Raw genomic sequence first — 22,471 nt, 5'->3', positions numbered from 1 at the left:
GAGTCATGCTTCGGAGGAATCAGCTCCTTATGTAAGTTCTGTGTCTCACCACTGACAGACTGCCAATACCCGATCGAGCAGAGCTTTTAAATGTGCTGTCATTCATATTTCAGGATTAATGCTCAGCCTTGACTCTCATCTGTGGACGAAGACCATGAGCCGCAGCCAAAAGCTCCAGAAAAACAAAACATCTTGCGTTCGTATTTGAGCGTTAGACTTGATTCCTGACCCTGGAAACTAAAGGGTTACTTGTTTATGTTGTTTTTTCTTTCTTTGACCTTCAAACTGAGTAAACTCCATGAGCTGATGAAGACCATGAATTGCAGTTTAAAGAGACCAAAAAAGAAACCTCAAGCTCAATTTACTAGGATTATTTTCTAAATAAATCTATATTATTTTGCTGGACTATAAGCAAACCACCATCTGTGGATGAAGCCCATGAGCTGCAGTTGAAAGCTCCAGAAAAACAAAGTATTAGAGATGTTAGATTCATATTTGAATGTTAAAGTTCACTCTTGAACTTGGACAAAGTAGCTTAACAGAAATGATCAAACTTGAGGTTTACCTGACAGAACAACTGAGAAAACTCTATCAGCTGATGAAGAATGACGTGTGGTCGAAAGCTCATGAAAAACACTCAAGATGTTGATGTTGTTCCTTCAGACTCTTATTTATGACTCACGAGAGTAAAAAATCATGGAAAAAGTTATTTTCTTTATTTGGCTTTGACATTCCCCAGAGGTTGACATGGCAACCAAGCAAAGATCAGGTGAAGACGACCAGGAGATGTGAGTGAAAGCTCCAGATAAACTATATACACCGTTTATATTTCAATGTGACAGAAGTACCTGTAGCTTGAATGATTTGTTTTTCCTTTCATTCTCAAATATACACATATATGTGTGATTTGTTTTTCCAGAGCTTTCAACTGCATCTCCTGGTCTTCATCAGTGACAGAAGTGTTCAAGTTGACGTGAAAACAATATATTTTAATCATTTTATATTCAATTTGAGCATCAAACTGATCAATATTTATAGATTTAATGGCGTTGCCTCGTCGCTTTTGTCCCAAAAATATCACCATTAGCCTTAAAAGCTCTGAATTAGCCAAAGTGCTTCAGCTCTTTAAGGCCTCTGACTGTAATAACACCTTCCTCCCTCTCTCCGTTTCCTCCTCTCATGGGAATTTCTCCTCTCCTGTAACGAATCCGATGCGTCAGAGAGATTAAACGACACAGTCACGTGGTTAAAGAACAATCCTTTACTTTGTGGAGAGCTCCACACGCACACACACACACGCACACACAGGGACATTAAACATGATTTACAGGAGATTTACTGTCACACCCAGCAGTAAGACACATCCACGACATTCTACAGGTAAAAACGGGAAAAAAACCGAAACAAACACGGGACTCATCTCATCATAAGGTGCTTCGTAATATGCGACAGGAATGTTATGAAAACAAAAAACGTCTACATGATCCTACAGACACCAATACTGCATCTACATATATATTCATACCATAATATAAAACAATCTACACAAAATAGAGCAAATATTTACAGAACGGACTATTTACAACATCCAAAACAGGCTTAAAGATGAGGAGCAATATATATAAATGTACTGTAAATATATATATATTTATGCTAGATTAATGTACACGTGGAGTCTATGGTGAAACGAACGGAGCGACGGGTGTTGAAAATCACAAGTTGGCCAGCTGCAGCAACTGTTCCTTGAACTGCTGCGCCTGGTGCGAGAGGTCAGTGACTCTGTCCACCATCTCCTGGATGGCGGCCGTGTTCGGGTAGTTCAGGGCGGCCGTTTTGGTGGCGGCCACCACCGTCTTTAACAAGTCACACAGCACGTTGCTGGAGTTCATCACCCTGTTGGCCACCTCGGGGGCCGAGGCCTGCCGGGACAGAGTGTCTCCGATGAAGACCAGTTTGTGGGCGCTGAGGATGACGAACTTGCTGTGCGCCACGAAGATGCGCGGGGGCTGCCCGGCGCTGACGCAGCCGAAGAAGGCGTCCACGGCGCTGAGGAGCGTGACGAAGTGCTGCTCGCACTGCTCGGAGTAGAAGCCGAGCAGCTGGCGGTCCCGGGCACAGACGGGGGTGGACGGGGAGAGGCAGGAGGACGAGTCCGGTGGGGAGGCCGAGGTCACGCCGGAGTGTTGGTGCGAGATCCACTGCGTGATGTCGTTCTCCACGGGTTTGATCACTTCCTGCTCCAGCTTCTTGAACTGATTGATCTGTGAAGGGCGACAGGATTCAGATTAGTTTCTTTGCTTGTTATTAATATCCGTCTGATTATACAGAGATGATAAGACGAAGTTCAGCTCTGTGACGAACGCATCCGAGATTCAATTCTTCCTCTTACTGGAAACAGAAATAGAACTAGAGCTGCAGACAGCGGTCGACTTATAGATGATCGGATTGATTGTTTCAGTCATTTTTCAAGCAGAGATGACAAATATTTACCATTTACTAGTTTCTCATGAATCAAAATCTTAAATTTATTCCTTGTTTATTGTAAAATTATGTATTTTTTTTCTGGGTTTGGACTCCTTGTTGAGTAAAACCAGCAATCTCAGGACATCACTTTGTCCGAGGAAGGTTGTGATGGGTATTGTTCGCAAAAAAGAATCAAGAAGGTCAAATACTTGCTATTTCTGGCCTCTTAAATATGAGGATTTGCTCCTTGATTATTGTAAAATTATGTTTAAGGGGGGTTTTGGGACTATTGCTAGAGTAATAAAAGGAGTTTATCACATCACTTGGAGGTTAAAGAGGTTGTGACGGGCATTTTTCACCAGTTTTTGACATCTCATAGACAAAACGTTTAGTCGATTAATCACTTGAGTCACTTTTCCAAGCAAAAATGTAAAATATGGGGATTAGGAGTAGGATCTGCTCCTTTATCTTTTAACCCTCCAAACTCTTAAAGCTGAAGCACTTCATCAGATCGGCGTGGGTGTGGCTCGCTCTGATTTAATTGACAGTGGTTGGGAAACAAACAGCTCCACAGCTGTCACAGCGTTTTGATTTAAATGCTGATAACTGCTGACAGGAGCAGCTGAGCACCGCCCACTTCAAACCAGCGAGAGACGAGCACAGACACATTTCTCACATCAACCACCCGAAAATGTCAGCAGACGCTGTGTGTCCATGCAGGAGCTCAACGCTGTTAGTAGAAGGCTTCTGATATCACTGTTTGATTCTGTTCTATATTCTGGCTTTGACGGGCCGCGTGGCTCACAAAGTCTCTGCACCCACGAGGCCCAGAGAAGGTCACCTGCTCTGTTCTCACCTGTTCCTGTCCCAGCTGGACTTGACTCTGCTTAATAATGTTTTCTTTGTCCAGCAGCTCCTTCTGCTGACGCTCAAAGTCGTCTTTGCCCTGCGGAGGAAGACACAGGAAGGTGAGAGGAGGCATTCAGACGTGCTCAGGTTTGACCTTTGATACGTCTGCATAAGTCAGACAAACTGTGACTTAAAATCTATATAATCTATCCTGACCTTACTTGACAGTTGTTGCTGGTTTAGGATGAAATTCTGTGCCAAAAGTAAGAACTATTTATTTAAGAATTTGAGGTTTTAAGACATGTCATGTATTAAAGGCGCAATATGTAAGAACTGGCCTTCATATTCTAAACCAACAGGGGGCGGCGCAGCTTATGAGCTCAGTTAACCGGGACAAAAAAGCAACAAGACTGAAAGATATTTTGCAACAATGTTCTATCAGGATACTTTTAGATACAATGATCCGGTCTACGAGAGGGAGCTTAAACGATCTTTTATCATCTTTTTTCAGCTTCTCTAACTGAGGATTTTTACCTGCAGGTGCACGTAATCGTAGTCCTCCATCCAGCTCTTCACGCACTTCTCGCTGTTGTTCATGTTGTCTTTGTCCTGGCTGGATGGCACGGGGAAGGGCTTGGTCTGCCCTCCGTAGTTGTCGTTGTCAGAGGAGGGGGAGGTGAGCGGGTGGATCATGTTCTCCTCGGGTGTGCTGCCGATGGAGAAGGACCCGTCCATGTGCGTCCGCCGGAACAGCAGCTCGGCGTTGCTGCCTATCGTGGAGGCCAGCTGCTTGGCGTCGTCGGGAACAGTCCTGGAGACCATGACGAAGCGATCCAGGTCGTCGGTCTTGTTGTGGTGCTTGCCTGAAGACACCAGAGCGTTCAGAGCCCAGCTGCAGTTCTCCAGGACCTGGTAGATCTGCAGGAGGATCTGCTGTGAGTCCTCCAGGCGTCCCAGCTGCCGCCTCAGCTTACTGTGCAGGCTGGAGTCTGACAGAGCCGTGGCGTTCGCCGCAGCTCCTCTACCGAACACGACAAAGTCCCCCAGAGCCGCCCGGACCCTGTCCAGCACTGTGCGCACGTCGTTAGCGTGGCGCTCCATGAAGGGAAAAGTCCTCCAGTGAGGGGAAGCTGCCATTGAGTGTACAGCCCCGACTGAGGCGTCCACGGCCTGCTGCAGGCGGTACAACCTCTGCACAGCAGCGTCCACATCCAGAGCGAGGCGGCCCTCAGAGCTGGAGCCCGTGGAGGACGACGAGGTGGACATGCTGCTGCGTGTGCTGCCGGTGCTGGAGAACGACAGGCGGTTCACGCCGTCCGTCACGTCTGCTACCGTGCGAGCATCCTGAGCCGGGATGTCGTAGATGCCCTTGCTGTTGTCTCTGTCGGCGGGCGAGGTTCTGTGCTGCGGGGGCTGCATGCCCCGAGGGAAGTCGTACACGTCTCTCTGAGACCCCGCCCCTGAATGAAGGGCGGGTGGAGGCACGTCGTAAATGCCTTCGTTGCCGTTGGTGTTCGGGTGTTGGTGGTGGGCAGGAGGCTCCACACTGGGGGGGAAGTCATAGTGAGACTGAGGGCTCGGCGCGGGTTTGGTGAGGACAGGTGGAGGTACGTCGTAGATGCCTTCCTGTTTGTGTTTGAGCGGCTGCGGGAAGTCGTAGTTTCCCTCCTGGAGGGCGGGGTTGGTCCTGCAGGGAGGCACGGAGTACACCTGCAGACAGACACGGTCAGACATGAAGATTTAATGTTATATCACACTGCAAACAGAGAGATTTGTCTTCTGTCCCTTCTCAAATAATAACAGAGACACAAAAGGTTTCTTTATAATAATACTAATAAAAACTGCATCCTGAACATGAGGACTGCCACAAGATTCTTGTTTCCTGGTGAGACATTGTCACTCGTCGTCCAAACTTGTTAAGTTTGTTGTTAATCGTACCGACAACATTTGAAGTGGATCTGGTTAAAGCTGAAAATGGAGCTTAAGTTTAAGTAAAATGAGTGCAAAGTGCCAAAAATGAGCACTTAATTCCAAATCACCTGTTCCCTGGAGGGTTCGCAGCCACAAGAGACTTTTTTGCAGTGGGCTGCATTTTTGGGGGCGCTAGCGAGCCATCTTACCCCGTCCATGGCTGAAACCCATTAAATCCGAACACAATCCGAATTTTATGCAAAGTTTCATGTATATTTGAGCCTGATTTACCCAATAAAAATGCATTTCTTTTGGAGGAAACAAACGTTTTACTATAATATTTTATTATCGTTATTTAAAAGTATTTTTGAGAAACATTAAAAACAGTAGAATGTAATGTTTTAGATGAGCAAATGTCCTCTGTATACTGCCGAAAAGACATTTTCATAAGAAGATCATCACATAGTGTAATGGACTTTATCTTCAATTTCCCCAAAGCCTTTGCTCAGATGGTGAAACAAAATTCAAATGTACAGCAGACAAAATGACTTGAGATGTCTAGAAGCTGCTTAATGATATGGAGGTTTTAGCCGGCGAGTGGTTTTAAATACAAAGATGAGTCTCTCCGTGTAATGAAAGCCAATTAAATGTACACATGCACGAGAAATCAGCGGGAAATTAGCTCCTCTAATCCCTCACCCTCATTAAGAGAGCCAGTTTTCTCATTACATGTCATTTAAGAGCTTACTGGAAACAGCGGACTGTAACCCAGAAAGCGTAAATGTAAACGGACCGCTTGTCGGCAGGTTTTCACCGGATACGGTTTGCACAGCAGCGCTGCAGTTGCAGATTGAGGAAGTGAAAGAGCTTCTGGGTTGTGTACTATATTTAAAACCTCAAAGTTTCTTCCTCTCACAGACACAAGAGTAAAAAAAAAAAAAAAAAACCTCCCGCTGGCTTGACAGGGCCGAGTGTGTGTTCTGACGTACATGGCACGGAGTGCGATGGGAGCGCGGCGGGGTGAATAAAACGGTGGCCTGCGAGTGATTTCCATCAGCCTTGAAACGCACTCTTTGCAGCTAGACAGGCCAGCCCGAACTGTAATTAGGAGCGACGCAAATAACAGGTCCCGGCATATTTCAGGTTATTACAAACAAACTGGTGGCGCTCTGCCTGGTCGGCTCTGGTGAAATCTTAGAGGCTCTGGAAACAGAAGAGTTGTGTCCTTGACTGCAGAGTTCAGGCGCAGAGCCGTACTCATGGAGTTTTGGTTAAACTCTTCTGGCAGGCAAAGGTTTCATTAAGCGCCGCCGCAGGAATGTCTTAAATATGACATTTGACGTATTATTCATTTATTACGGGCAATTAAGAGAAATACTAGGAACTGTGTCAATAAACATTAAATAACATTTTCTGGTCGGGAGCAGCCACCACTTCCTGAGTTTTTATTATCTGACTGAAATAAATGGAGTGTCTGACTGATGTGCCCTCTCATTGTGGCGGCGGATCGGCCGGTTGTTGACATTCTTCTCTCACCCCTTGTGAAGACGGAGGGATGTCGTAAACGCCTTGTGTCCGCGGGTCCATCTGAGGCGGGGGGACATCGTACACTCCCTGGTTTCTGGCGGCGGGGAACATCTGACCGGGGGGAATATCGTACACCTGAAACACGAAACAAACACGATGATGAACAACAAATATGTAAAACTCATGCTTATGATCACGATGAACGATTAAATGTATTTGTTTATTTGCTTAAAAGGTGTAAGAATGGGCCAATATTCACTATTAGAGGGCAGCATATCACCAGAATAACCTCTAACTGCTGCTAACTGTAGCTGTTGTTAGCTAGTTAGCTCAGTTGACAGTGCAGTTAGCGGTTTAATGATAAAATATAGGCAGGGGCTGACTTCAGAGGACATGTCTGCAGTAAAATACGTAGACTTCTTTGACATAACAGCAACATTAGTTAACTTTTCAAACTAAAATGATTCTATTCTGCATCTTCACGATAAATTGCAGCCTTTTATTTTGTAGGAGCACCTCGAGCGTTAATTACACGCTTTATACAATGGAGAAGTCCTGTTTCTTCCTTTGTGCCCCATAGGACCGTTTTTGGGGAAAAATGTATACAGTTAATGACGAGAGACAAATATAACCTGTTTTAATTGTGCACATTTGATGTTTGTGCATTTAAAAGATACATTTTCAAGTGCAGAAAGTCACAGTTTGTCTTAAAGTTAGTAAAATATCAGTGAACACCAACATGGCCGTCACCTCGACACAGAAAAAGGACTAGAAAACATGAAATCAAAGAAGAAAATCTGTTCAGAATTACAGTTAAAGCTACAAACATGCAAAAGGAAAGTCAGTGTTGTGATTAATCTGATATATACAGTACCGGATCTACAGGGTTTTGGTCTTGGGTTTCCTCGAGCGTAAATGTCCTGTAACCTCGTCCTACATGTCTTTGTTCTGTCACGTTTTGTGTTGCAATAATGGGAAAGTCATGTATTACAGTCTTACATTTCGTCAGTGTTATGACAAATATCATATTTGTGATTCACGGCATGATTCAAGCAGGATCAACGGATGTATTTATCTCTCGCCTTTCACTACCGCACATGTTTTTTTCATGAACTAAGGTCCCATCTCGGTCCCCCAGAAGGGGCACAGCGGGATTTACCAGCTTAAACCCGAGATGACGGGACAAAACTGTAACTGTCAGGGATCCTTTCTGTGAAAATTGGGTCACTGCACAGAACAGGATGTGTGGTAGATTCAAATATGCAACAGAGTGAAGATAAAAGAAACAGCTCTGTGGTTGTGACAAATACCTCCTGCTGTGGTGACTGTAATGCTTCTGGTTTGTTTGAATGATCCATTTACTTTATTTCAAATGTCAACAGAAGCCGGTCAGAGCAAAAAGTGATATGATTCTAATTCTTAACACCAAAACTTCAACTGATTTGATCAAAAACAGAAAAAAAAACTAGTTTTTATACTTTTTGATGTTTTTGAATGTATTTTTCCTACTTCTTCCACTCATTTCTGCATTGCAGAAATACAATTTGGGTTATTTTTTTAACTTGTCACATGCTCAAGTTGTGTAAAGTCTGTATTACAGGAACACTCAAGAAAGTTACTGACTGGCTTTTTGAATATGCAGATATTTACGGAAACCAAGTGATGCCTGAAAATGTAGTAAAGTATATCAGACCCTGATATTGCAGAACAATTTATGGTGGGTTTAGACTTGGACATGTTGCTTTAAACCTTATTCTAACTTCTGAGTTTGTTTATAATTACAATGGAGTTCCTCAGGAGGGGGTTCAGACGACATGTCACAGTAAATTTAGCTGAAAATGTCACGTAACCCCTTTGAAATCCATCACACTGCACACTGAGGGGCCGTTCAGACTATTTTTAGGTCTTTAAGGTAGACAGGAGTTCAAACTGTACATGCTGTGGGAACACGAGACACCTACCCCCTGTGATCTGCTGGGTGGGACATCATAGAGGTCCTGCTGGTTGTGCTGTCCGGGGCTGTAGGTGTAAGACTGTCCCACTCTGGTCGGGGTCACCACCTGTCCGATCACAGCAGGGGGGGGGGAGACACAAACAATCAGAGCTGCTGTCTAAAAAACGACACCTGGGGCACAGCAGAGTTCAGGACAAAGACACGCTACAAACGCACTTCATCCCACCACCCAGCTCGCACATTTGTCCTCCTTCTCCATTGTTTTGCCTTATTTTCATTCCCAGTCCTCGAGCGACCCGGGGAAATAAGTGATTACAGTCGAGGCGGATACGTTCTGACAACGGAGACGGACCAACATCCTCCCCGTTTCAGGCTATTTGTAAAGGGACCCAGGAAACCCAGAGATAAACAGAGACCTGGAGCCGCAGAGCAAGGAGTCTGTTTAGTCAGTTGCTTATAGGACATCTGGTTTGAGTCCCAGCAGGGACCGCTTCCTGTCGGCTCTACGGGCCTACTGTACGATACCCGGGCCAACACACCACAGAAGGCTTCAGCAGGGAGGAACTCACAATCTCCATCACTTGTTTTGTCAATAAAATGCCAGAAAATACAAAAATAATGCAACAAAATTTCCCCAAAGCACAAAGTGAAACCAGAAATATTCAAACTGCAGTGGTATAAAACAGAGTGAAGCCGAATATCTACCCTTAAACAAGTGAATGTTAAACCCGTCAATGGACTTTTTGATTAATCATCAACTAATTGTTTTGATGAATCTATTTTTTGTGATATCGCTGGTTTGGATCACACAAACATTCAGTGATGTCAGTTACAAAGCAGCGATATCTGTCTAAAGTTTGCTAACTTAAGCTAGCTACCATTATCTTGCATTAGCACGTCGTACCAGACAGCGTAAAGCACAGCAACAGCTAAACCTTTGAGTATATGTTATTAAGCAAGAGTGATTTATATTGTCATGAATTTTACTTAAATTTCTTTCTGTTACAAAGTAAATTAAATATTAGGAGCGAGAGAGAAGTTTTGTGACTAGAGCTAGCTAACGTTAGCATGTAACTTGTGCCTTTAATTGTAAAGAGATGTATAAATTCATGTTAGTAAAGTTTTTTTGTCCTCAGTTAAGAGTTAAAAGTTTCTCTTTAGAAGGAATACAACTGACATATAAGGAACAAGAGAGAGAAGTCTGTAGCCAGAGCTAGCTCATTAGCTAATAGTCTAAAAAGACAAAGCAAAGTTGCAGCAGCAAAACATCTGAATGCATTTTACAATTTAGTAATTCCACTTCAATTAGTACAAAGACATTGTGTGAGGAGAGCAAGCAAACACCAACCACAGACCTAAAAGCTGAGTTATATTTCCTGTGGCTTGAGCAGAATAGCCCGTCACAAATTCTGCAGCTCGGATAATAAAAACTGCATAAAACTAATGTGATTCAGTCGAGCAATAAAATGAGCAGAAGTGAAAAGTGAAGCAGACCTCTTGCAACAACAGTGAGAAACTTTTAAAATGCTGCTTTTCTAGCGAGCGAGGAGAATATTTTATGACCGAGGCGAGGATATAAAAATGAGTTTATTGTCGCGCTGGCTGGATCGTGACATCTCGGAGCTTGGTGAAGCGCTCACTGGTCTTTGGTATTGATGAACAACCTTGTAATTTTTTTTTTTTTGCGCTCTTGGATTTAATACATCTTTAAAATATTTTACACTGTGGTGAGAACACAAACACAGACCCTGCTCCTGGTTTCACGTAAAAAACCTGTGACCTTTTTACGCGTTAATTTTTTTATCCCTCCTCTTTTCCCGTCAGTTCTAATCAGTCCCTCCACACCTCCTAATCCTAGTGTTTCCATCCCCCCTCCCCCCGCCTCCTGGCCGTCGTCCCCCTAAAAGCAGAGCTTGCAGACCTCCTTGCTGCGTCAGACAGACAGAGGAATGCCGGGAATGTCCTTCGCTGAGCCCAGTAGTCCTCTCCTGCCCCCACGCACCAGCATCGCCACACTAGAGCAAGCAGGGTTCATTAGCAGGGCTGCGAAAATAGGAACCATACGCATGGCTTCCTGGCAGAGGGGAAAGTCTCCGGGGAGGTATAAGACTTGAGCCCCGGTATCCACTCATGAGTCGCCGTATAGCCGAGTTAATATCCTAATACCTACACATCTCCCGAACTGTGGAGACATTTATCGGAGCGTGAGCAGTCGGAGCCAACTCAGAAAGGGATTAATGTTTCAGAGGAAGCAGCAGAGAAAGGAGAGGAGGAGGAGGAGGAGGAGAAGGAGGAGGAAGGGGGGGGGACTGGTTTGTAAAAGAGATTTATGAAAAAAGGTAACGGAGGTGGAAAGTGAGAGGAACGGAAAATGAGAGTCCCTCGCCTAGTATGGAAAGGAATGCCATTCATCTGAGCCCCGGAGTCTGAGTAACGGTAGTCCATATGGTTCTCATAAGACCCCCGATCTGAACAAGGCCGTGGTGATTTAAGGTGTTCATTGTTGGCATTCCTGTCCGTGCATACATCATCCCAACAGGGGCCTGTGGGGTCAGCGCTGAAACATACACCGAAGGGGCTTTAAACGCGTCAGACCGGGCTCGGAAATAAACCAGCGGGGGGAATAAATAGAGTCGCTGCTTTGGGCTCCTGTCACGCACCGACGCTCGCACACTTCAGGCTGTTAAAACTACAACAACAAAAAAAAGATGCTTGATCTGCTTTGTAGTATATTTGCGGAACAGTGATGGAAACCACGTTATTTTCATTTGTTGAATGAAAATATAGTGCGGGTCATATGATCTAGATCAGGGGTTTTCAAGGCCTGAGACTGTGAAACTGCCCCAAAATGGACCCTTACTGGGATTCTTTTCAGCCTGTGTTTGTTTAAATGTTTAGAAAAGGCATGCCGGATAAGCTATTACCAGTTCCTGGTTGCAGTTTATTCATAGACGTCCAGAAAACTATCACTCAATTACTCTGATACGAAGGCAAACTTAAAACGTGACAATTCTAAGGCAAGTTCTGCAGTTACAAAAATCTTTTTTTTTCTTTCTATAATTTCAAATGGTGTTAATTTTGAGATCATTATATTCTCAGACGGGGTAACATAGTATCTAAACTATAATGGAAATCAGTAGAGCGCATACCTCAGCCAAAGCCCAACAGTGAATTCAATCAAGCCTAATCTAGCATCAAATGTGATCAGCCCTGTATCACTCAAGACTTTAAACTCAATCATAATCAGTCAAATCATATCCAATCGTACTCACTCATAGATACCAGCCACCCAAATACATCTATTTTTTATTTTTTTTTAATCAAGATCCATGCATTAGACCCTGAGAGACAAAGAACACCTTGTCTCACAAGTAAATAAAGAATGAAAAGGTTCCTGGATCAGTCACTTATCTGGATCTGCAACACAAAGTAAATTGGTCTATTTTGGGCTAAGACCCATCCTCCATACAACTTCAGTGAAAATCTGTTTGGTAGAAAACAAACAAACTCCCATGATCCCACGCTACTTCATGATGTCATCAAACAGTCATCGGTGAGACTCCATGGCTGCAGAAATGACAAACTGTGCATTTAAGTGCCTTCATTTTTAACACTTGGTTTTATTAGCGAGGCTTGAGAGCTACATATTTTATTTCCATTGCAATGTATTTTTTGGAATTAAAAAAAGGCGGAGCATGTAACCAGACCCAGCAGACAGGGAGCCGGTCTTTCACTAAGTCACAGCAAAGTGAAGCTTAGTTAAAGGTCACTCCAACCGGCTGCCGTCCCTGCGGGTCGAGCCTGCGTGCTGACGATAGCGGTCTGCCTGGACTCAGCTGCCACATGCAGATGGCGGCGGGGCGTCCGTCACGGACCTCGGTGACCTTTTTCCACAGGTACGTGTCATCGCTTTGAGGAGCGCTCGGCCCATGAGCGGCTCCTCTCTACTGCCGCCAGATGCACACTGCTCATTTATTTCCCATCTCCTTCATCTGTTTGCCCAGCAGGCCGTCGCTCTGAGGCTGCTCGGCGCTGCTGTAATTGCTGGTGGGTAAATATTTGCCACGTCCAATGAGGTTGGCGCTCGCGGGGCGGCGGCGGCTGATGGCTTTTCAGGGAGCGATGACATCATGAAGGGCCGCGTCGAGTGAGCAAACATTTGTTCCCGCTCAGGTGATAGACTCTTCGGATTCCTTCATGGAGGAGGCAGAGTGACTAAAGAGGGGATCAGGTTCAAACTAGTGCCCCGGAGGAGACAAATAGATGGCTTGTTAACGCTCCTACGCGTTCTGGTGAGTGACTCACGGCTCTCTCAGCAACACTGTGTTTACTCTGCATCCTGGCGGGCTCAAGTTTTGGCAGGTAGAAACTTTTTAGCTTTACATCATTAGAGAGGTGTCGTCATTACATCAACAGCTACCTCATCGGCTTCTCTTAGATTTATGTGCTGATGAGCAGAGAGCCACATCAAAAACAGTAAGCGTGCAGGAGAGCCGAGTTTCAGCTGAATCATACTGTGATGAAATGACTCTATTGTTGTTCTACAGAGTGAGGCACATCGCTCCAGATCTCTGGCCTGGCTCCCTGTGTGTCAAATGATTGATTTCAAAAAGACTATATTGGTTAATAAAGCACTGTAAAGCACAATGAAGCATTACCGTCCTTGAAGTCAGAAAGTAAACAGGGGGAAGAGGTTTTTCTTCACCGCAAATATGCACGAAGCATCGTCCATCCAAGTTTTGTGGAAAAGTGTTTAGTAGATTTTGTGTACTCCTGCTGACAAACCAGCCAACCAACCATCAAACGGACACAGGCGATTTGCTTTATTCAAAATAGACGTCAAATGAAAGAAAAGCAAGAAAAACCAACACATAAATCGCCACCGAACGGTTTTACCATTAGAAAGATGGGAATCAAACGCTGTGGCCTTTCGCAGTCACCAGATCTCGAATCAAAAACGCAGAATAAAGGGCTGATTTCTGGCACAAAATGGTGTGCAAATGGAGTTCAAAGTCTTCAAACGCTGAAGCTGTTTTGGCGCGACGCCTCGGCGAAACACTTCACGTCGGTTCTTCGCTTCACCCGTCTGTCCACTGACATCGGAAAATAAAATGTCATTACTGTCATTATATTTTCAGCGGCGTCACGTGGTTCACCTCTGCACCATCGGCTGTGGGCGAGTCATGCACATGTGGCACGATTTCACAGGAAATTGTCATTTCACACCTTTTCATCAGATACATGCACACACAGCCACTTCCTCCCGCTGACACAAATCAACAACGCTAACGAGGCTTTTCACCGCTCATAAAAGACGGTCGCAATGACACCACCGTCCGGGTGGCTGCCTATTGAATTTCATCCATCCGTCTCGTCATTCACAGCACATCAGCTCCTCTCTTGTCCTCTTATCAATCCATCAAAGTCGACCTCTCTCAGTTTCTACCTCCGTGCACACAGGCTCATCTGAACCATGAAGTTCAGAGCAATCTAGCCGTGATATCACTCACACGTGAGGTAAGAGTGGTGTTTTTTGTGTATGACGGCGTCTCCTAAATGTAGGCTGTGTTCCTGCTCTGTAGTAACCTGCCCTTTTTTTCTGCTTTGCTGAATCACAGCACAAAGGCGTCTCTCGCGCTGTTGTGGTCCATTTTCCCCTCGCCGCTCAGAACTGCTCGGTAACGCTCCCCCTCAGCCACCCGGAGCCGCAGCAGCCTATTAAAGGTGCCAAACTAATTAATGCAGGTAATTAACTGGTGAATCCTGCGAGGCTCTCGGCCGTCTCTGCGACGCGTCCAAGTGGCTAAACCCAAACAGACAGCGCGCTTAATGAGGGGCATTAAAAGGGAACACACTGATTTGAGCTCTAATAAGGATCATCCTTCATCCTCTGTGATCAAAGCGGCTTCTTTAATCCGGCCGGCGTGATTATCTGAGGAGACGCAATGTTAAGAGATGAATTTGACATTCTGTGTTTACTTTCTAGGAATACAATATCATGAGACAATCCTCGGAGAAGAAAGGAGGATAATGTGGAATGAGAAACGACCCTAAAGCAGAAACCCTTAATAGGAAACAAGATCCACTTCTGATCCCTTTCCCTTGTTTTTTACGACTGCCGGTGGTTTATATCTCCCTCTTAGAAATGGGACAACCCTTCAAGACCCTCATGCATCATCAGTTTTCGTCAGTGGTGTCAATATGGCGTCTTCAGCTGTGGCGATGGACGCATGGACACTTGCAATTTGTTCACAACTTCATGCTATCAAAATAAAGGAACACTGCTTCATTACCTGGACACTGTCAGAGCTTTTTATGGTAACGTTGGCAACCAGTGCTCATATCCTGCCATGAATCAGGGGAATTAATTCAATCCATCCTGAAGGGAACATGAATTTGCGTCCATCCAATAGTTTGTTCGCTAAAAATCAACAAAAGTAACCTCATGGTGGCCCGAGAGTAAAAGTCAGGGCATCGCCAAAGTTAGTCTGAATCATCCCCTGGGCAACGTGAACGTTTGCACCAAGTTTCCCTCCAAACCAACCGATAGTTGGACCGAGGCAACGGGCTGACATCCGTCCACAGAGCTGCTGGTGTGGCTAAAAATGCTTTTAGATGTGAGCATTTCCTGTTTTCCTTCGCCTCCTATTGCAAGACACAGAATCTCTTTGGGTTTTGGGCAGCTGGAAAGTCATTTGAAAGTGCTGCTAAAAAGTTAACTTTCAGCAAAGCATTTCCTGTCTTCTCGCAGACTTCTGCCCATTCATCACACTCTCTGCTCTAAACTTTTCAAGGGGAGAAAGTCCTCCCAGTCTCTCGGTATGCGCACCGCAGAGCAGATTACTTTTGGTGCAACTGATTTATAACCTTACCCCCTCGGTCAAACCTCACGGGCCGGCGATTCATCACGACTGCGACAATGGCGAGCAGACAAGAGTCTGAAGGAGCCGGCTCGCTCCAGGAAGAAATAACTCACTTATCTGCTGCCGAGATTGTCGCGCGCATGATTAGGCAGAGAAAATATGGCAGAGGCAAACAAACAAGCCATTCATTACACATAACCTGGTTACTTCCAAAGGAGACTTTTATCAAGGTAGATAGCTGTTTATGAGCAACAGGGGTGTGCTATCAGTGCACTTCCTTGAGTTGTGTGGGAGTCAATTAAACCCTTTGTTGAAACTCTACCTTTTTATGGCACCAATGGGCAGATTGGATCTATGGGTATGACACAGTGGACGCAGGAAATGCCCATACAAGGAGCACACCTCCACGCCACCGTGAGCCAGGAAGTGAGGAATGAAAAGGCCGTCTGGTGGGAGCAGATAAGGAGCCCGGGCGGAGAGATCTTTGAACTCTGAACCCAACCCATCTTTGAACGCCGCGACCTCAGCGCCTGAGTCAGAGGGGGAAGCACGGCGGAAACGGGAACGCTGGGGCGAAACTGGCGCAGTGGAACAGACACACCTTTCAGAGCCGAAGAAGAAAGAGTTGAAGAATGGAGTGATAAAAGCCTGGCCTCCATGTGAGGGGCCCTCTTTGTGTGGACGATAGCTGGAGGCATCTGTCCCACACGGTCCCTGCGAGGAGGCCTTGAAGAGGGTGGGGGGGGTCCCGGCTCACCCTCCCCAAAGGGTCACCCAAGGACAAGGCTGCAGCATCAAACCAAACAGCCAGAGAAGCAAAGAGAGCCAAACCTCAGTGTGCCTTCATGTACCAGAGCCCCACACCACATGAAGGGAAAATAACCAGTCGCCAATCTGGATTTGCACTGCAGCACTGGCATGCAAACCCCGAGGAGGCGTTCTGGAGGATACGTGTGGACAAGACGCACAGGAACCTTCCTCTCCGCGGGAGGCTTTAGGGGTAATACGAGAGGGGGATTATCAGCGGAAGAAGCCTGCATCAGCCTCCATAATCATTTAGGGGGCGAACATGTGTCTGCGTGCTGTGTTTGCTCTTGAAAAACAAGAAAATGGCTGTTTTCTCCCCCCATTCAGCTCTGAGCACCTCACACCACACGCAGCGTGAGTCAACGCTCGCAGCCTGTCATCAATAGTGCTCCGGTAGTAAACAAGACCCGAGATCAGTGTTTTGAAGAGCAAAGGTCAGGGTTTGGGATGTCGAGTCGACAAATATCCACAAATACTACAACCCAGAATTCTGCTTATAGAGTTTCAAAGAGCCTCCGGTGCACTTTAAAGTCTCTCGGATAATTCTGAGTTCACTGTGGGTTTATGTTCCGGCCATCGGTTTGAGTTATGTGGGCTTTGAGAAATGTTTTGTCCATCAGTTTGGTAAAAATGAGCAGCTCTGGTTACCTGAATCTTGTTGCTCGAGTGAAGAAGCCGCAACGAACTGCAAACGCTTTGTCATCGCAACTTAAAACTAAAACCACCACACTGATTAAAAAAATAAATAAGTAGCAAAACTCATCTCCAACACACCGTGATTCATATCCTTGTTGTTAACATCTTGCCACCATTACAATTTTTAGACAGTTCTGATAAACTGCCTCCAGTGATGTCACTCAGTGGCTAAGGTGCATTGTGGGTAATGCAGGACAAACAGTCCACTGGTCTACATTCCACTTCTGTAACAATGTTGGACTCATTATGGACATCTTGAAAATAAACAATCAAAGCCGATCCAGCAGAACCAGAGAGATCATCTTTCTCATTCCACTCTTGTTCTTTTAAGAAGCGTAAGCCTACATTACCCACAATGCAACTCAAACATGTATCAGCATCTTTACACACACACACACTTTGATGTATAAAATAAAGTGACTTTACTGTGGTTTTGAGTTGGAAAATGGAGACTATACGTGTTTACCTATTCTGAGTTGAGCTGAAGTGAGTGTTTAGTGGATAAAGCACAGTATGTAGATACAGAGTCGAGCGTCATATTTAACCTGGATTTTAAAGCTTAAACTGGTTGTTCTTGAAGAAAGAAATAGCTCTTAATTGATCCACAATGTGAAAGTAAACTGACAGAAACACGTTAATGCATCAGAAGTTTTCTATAAAACATAATCGTTACCTTACATCTTTAGTATCTAATGTACAGATGAGTCCACTGGGTGAGTTCCTGTCCTTTCACAATAAAGGGGACTTTTCAACCTCCGAATGCCCAAAATAGCTCCTTTAACTTCCACTTCATGAGCCAACAATACTTCTCCTAAAATTGTTTTCACTACAGATTTTGCTGTTGGGCTTCGTCAGGGCCGACTGTGGCCACAGAGACCGATGGGGCTGCTGTCCAACAGTCAGGCGTCACTGGAAAACAACAGAGCACTCCAGTACGCTGACACACAGTCGTCAGTATAAGAAGAAATCTTTCTGTTTAACAGACAGGAACAACCACTGAAAATTGCACCACTTTGATAACCACAGATTGGAGGGAAAGTTGAACGTCCAAGACTTAATTTAATCTCTGCAATAACATGATTACAGCACTCTCATTAGAAGCACATTTAATTTTCCATGTTATCAACAAAGCCATTTTAATACCGCTCCTTGAGGCCTGGCGGTGGAAAACAGAGGTGTTGGTAGACAGGGCCGCTGTGTGCAGGTTGACTGACAGGTCTCTCCTCTCAGCCCCGCGGCTCCCACTGACTTTATCACACACTGAATCACATAAAGTCCTCTAAGCCTTCGGCGCCTGCCGCCTATTTACCCACCAAAATGCACACCTTAGCTCATTTCCATGATGGCTGGGGCTGATTTGTTAGAAAAAAACACCCTCAGGACATCAAAAGCTCATTCGGCATGTAATTACTATCCGTCTCCTGAAGGGATGATCTGGTCGGAGGTGCTAGAACTAGTTAAACGGTTGAACACACAGGAAAATTCTTCCTTCCTGTTTAAGCACACACCTGCCAAATGACTTCCATCTGTAATGAAGGATCACCGTGCTCGCCCCTGTTTATCTGGTGCCTTTAAACATATATCCACACATAGACTATTTAGCTTTTGGTGCCACAAATGACATTAAAGTGCAGTGTAACCGTGGCACAAGTAGAGAAGTCAGCAAAGCAATAAGCCTCTCTAGCTCATTTTTGCTAACATTAGCTACCATAAGCGACTGGAATGACCTAATCATTCATGGTAGCTAATGTTAGCTGATGTTAGCTGAGAGAATGTTAGCTAGTAACATCTAGTTGCTTTGGTAGTTCATATAAGCTGGAAGTGAGCTAACATGTTCTAACATTAGAAGTCTAACAGCTAACATTCTACCATTATCAAATAATATTATTTGCTGATGTGGGCAAATGTTATATGGGAACTGCCAGTCGCTTTGGTAGCTAATGTTAACCAACACATCAGCTAACATGACCTACAATAAACAAACTAAACAACGTGGTAGCTAATGTTAGTTGGAAGTTAGCTAACATTAGGTTAAACCCAGTTGGTTTTGGTGATGTTACATTAGCTAACACTACCTAGCATAAGCAAATTATATGGAAAGATGTTTATGGCGGCTAATGTTAGCTGGAAGTCAGTCGATGTAGCCTCATTATTCATTTTTTCAATGTTACATGTTTGAATTTGTCTATTTTTCTATTTCTAAAATGTATTTTTTTACATTCTGTAATTTCTTACGACATCTAATGCTAGTTTTCTATAAACTACGGGAAGGCTGCGGCTCTGCTTGAGTTATATGCTTTAAATGGGACACCATCCCTCCAGTAAAATGACAAATATGGAGGACAGTATATGTGGCTACACTGTAAACGACCATGCCAGGCGTTATTGTACTGGCTGTACCAAGTGTACAGCATTCAAAATACAGGAGGAAAACCTACTTTCAGGCAGCTGTGCTTCACCAAAATCCCAAAACCAGCGCTGTACTGTTTGCTTTTCCACGACTTGTTCCCATATTCACTGCCCTCCTTCTGTGGCTTAGACTGGCTCTGCTACACACAGTGTGCCAATGTACAAGAAAAAAGCCAAATGGGAGCCCTGCACAAAAACACTACCCTGCTCTGTGGTGAGCGCCAGGCCCGGCACACCCTGTACACATTTCACATGGCAGACACACAATCTCTCTCCTGCGTTTCTGTGTGTGTGTGCAATCATACTGATGAGAGTCGTGGCAGGCTGGCGGGCTAACAGGTCACGGTGTAAATGCGTAAATGCCATGTTCCATCACATCTAATATCCACACCGGCCCGTGAAGGCCAAGACCAGCAGAGATTATGTTATGGTTTAAATCCACTCTGATCCTGAAGAACTCTCTCCAGAGGTCAGCGCACGGACCGACCTATATTTTTCCATTTATCTATGCCTTCATCCGGCTCTCTACTCCTGTATCTAATAAATCACTGGTAATGAGGGTTTAAAGTATGTTCCATATGTCCAGTACGTTGTAGAAAATGAATGTTGGATAATCCAAACACATAAAGGGATTGTAGCCCAGTCACTAACTGTCTTTTATCCAGCAGAAATCGACAAATATATTCTGGTTCCAGCCTTTCAAATGCGAACACTTGCTTCCTATTCCTGTTTAATATCACTGTAGACGGAATATGTTCAGGTTCTGGATTGTTACTTCGACAAAACAAGAACTAATAGGATGTCAGATTGGACAGTGGAGACTAAGTGATGGGCGTTTTCCAGTCACATTGTCGAACAACATGCCAGAGAGAGCCACTGGTCCACAGGTTGTTCCTCTATTTGAAGGCTAATCGGTTCATTCAGCTGCTCCAGCCTTGTTGGCTCTCCATGCTGCATGATTTGATTAAATGATTAATCAAAACCTAAAGGAAAGATTCACTGCAGCCTGCAGGGAAATGTAAACTTCAGTCTCGTTTCTTTCTGCCTCACCTTGTTTGGAGCGTTATCAGCAGCCAGAGTACTCCTCGGTGGGACCTGGTAGACATCTTGTGAGGGAGGAACCTGGTAGATGCTCTGCTGACTCTGCTGCTGTGGACTCTGGAGGGACGGGGGCACCTGGTAGATCCCCTGAGCGCCCAAGGCAGGCTTCTGCTGGTACCCCGAGCTCTGAGGGGAGGACTGTGCGGCTGCGCTGGCCGCCGGCGACTGGGCGTCGAACATGGGTCCGATCAGCAGCTTCAGGCGGTTCCCGGGGGCGATGCCTTGGCGGCCGTGCAGGGAGCAGAGCCACCAGCCCTCCAGGCCTCCTGTGTTCTGCTCTATGACGGTCAGGATGTCCCCTTTACGGAAGGCCAGCTCCTCGGGGGACTCCGGCACGTTGTCGTACAACGCCTTCGCCATCAGGTTCTGCAAGAGAGAGAGAGAGCAGACCGTCGTTAGAGCAAGATGTTTGCATCATTTTAACATAAAAAGGGCTTTTTATATTCTATTAGATGTTAAAAGAGCAGTTTTACATTCTGGGAAACTCTCTCAGTTGCTTTCTTTCAAAGAGTTTGATGAGAATATCGAAACCCTCCTCTTATTGCTCTACTTTAAATATGAAGCTACAGAAAGCAGCAGTTTAGCTTATCTTAGCACAAAGACTAGAAACAGAGAGAAACGGCTAGCTCGCCTTGTTATGTCCAGCACCAGTAAAACAAGCTAATTAACATATTATGTCTTGTTTGTTTTAATCCAAACAAAAATGAACAAAACATTTGTAAAAACACCATGTTGTGGTTTTACGGGGGTCCTGGAGACCCTGACTTCAGGAAGTCACTGCTCCCGGTCAAGACATATTTTGGCTTTTTCAATCTTTTTCAAGCTTTTCTTCAATCTACAGAGTAAATAAACAAGATATAGCATGTTTCATAGTGAGCTTTAGAGGCGCTAGTAGGTGGATTTTGTCATCGTTGGACACAGCCAGGCTAGCTTTTTCATCCTGTTTCCAGTCTCACTGCTAAGCTAAGCTAATTACCGGCTTTGTGTTTACTATACAGACATGAAAGTGCTACGAATCCCCTCATCCACCCCACCACATTAAAGCAAGTAAGAGCATTGCCTAAACTATTCTTTTAAAACGCCAGAGTTTACCCTGATTTTGAAAACATCAATGGCAGTTGCTTCGGTGAATGACATGCTGGTGAACTTCTCTCTGCACTTCAGATTACCATGCAGGATTGCATTAGGCCCCCAGCTCCGCACCAGATGTCTTTCAAAACGATCTGAACTTGATGGGATTTTCTCAGCTTGCGCTCCTGCTCCAGGGCACAGTTATCTAAAGGGCCGGCGAGGGCTGAGGGGATAATGACTCAAAACCACAGATTTTGGAGATAGGAAAAGCCCCAGAGTGTGCCACTTCTGTGTCTGAGAGAGGCATTTAAGACTAATTGCCCCAGTAAATGCATCAATCTTTTCCCTTAAGCCTTTATTCATCCAGGGGGAAAGAGTTAACTGAGCATGAATGCTCCTTTTTCAGCTGCTTCACACTCATAACAAACTCGTGGGAGATACCACTTCAGTCCTGTACTGTAAGATACGTAAGCTCCATAAATGCAATTAGGGATTAAGTGCCTTGCGCAAGGGCACTTTAATTTCAGATACTGAGAGGGGAGAGTGTTTGATGTTCACTTATCCCAGATTGTTTGTCTTTCATATGAGTAAAACTACTCAATTTCATTTTTTTCAGCACAACTATCCAGTCAGATGGGCCTTGTAAGGACGATAAAAAACAAGTACCACAGTCTTTAACGCTACCGCTTTAGCAATAAAATGGCTAGGCCAGATCTTATAAAGAAGATGGAACTACTTTATCTTCACATTATCTACCATAAACAAATTAAATGAGCAGTTGTTTATGGCATCTAATGATAGCTGGAAGTAAGCTAGCTAG

General features: G+C 44.9%; 1 protein-coding gene across 2 annotated transcripts in view; it reads right to left on the bottom strand.

Moving 5' to 3' along the window:
• Window positions 1–1,241: 1,241 nt before the first annotated feature.
• Window positions 1,242–22,471, bottom strand: part of nedd9 (neural precursor cell expressed, developmentally down-regulated 9) — a 37,623-nt gene continuing 16,393 nt past the window's right edge. For both annotated transcript variants that reach the window (XM_030412861.1, XM_030412860.1), the window contains exons 2-7: window positions 20,530–20,946; window positions 8,712–8,810; window positions 6,760–6,885; window positions 3,847–5,022; window positions 3,320–3,409; window positions 1,242–2,261 (exon numbers count right to left, since the gene is read on the bottom strand). In XM_030412861.1, the coding sequence (XP_030268721.1) occupies window positions 1,713–2,261; window positions 3,320–3,409; window positions 3,847–5,022; window positions 6,760–6,885; window positions 8,712–8,810; window positions 20,530–20,940 (2,451 nt within the window). In that variant the 5' untranslated portion in view covers window positions 20,941–20,946 and the 3' untranslated portion in view covers window positions 1,242–1,712. The remainder of the gene's footprint in view (window positions 2,262–3,319; window positions 3,410–3,846; window positions 5,023–6,759; window positions 6,886–8,711; window positions 8,811–20,529; window positions 20,947–22,471) is intronic.

The sequence above is a fragment of the Sparus aurata genome, chromosome 3, assembly GCF_900880675.1.
Source record: "Sparus aurata chromosome 3, fSpaAur1.1, whole genome shotgun sequence".
NCBI classification, from domain to species: domain Eukaryota; kingdom Metazoa; phylum Chordata; class Actinopteri; order Spariformes; family Sparidae; genus Sparus; species Sparus aurata.
Note: the sequence above shows the minus strand (reverse complement) of the source record. Positions and strands in the feature narration are given on the sequence as shown.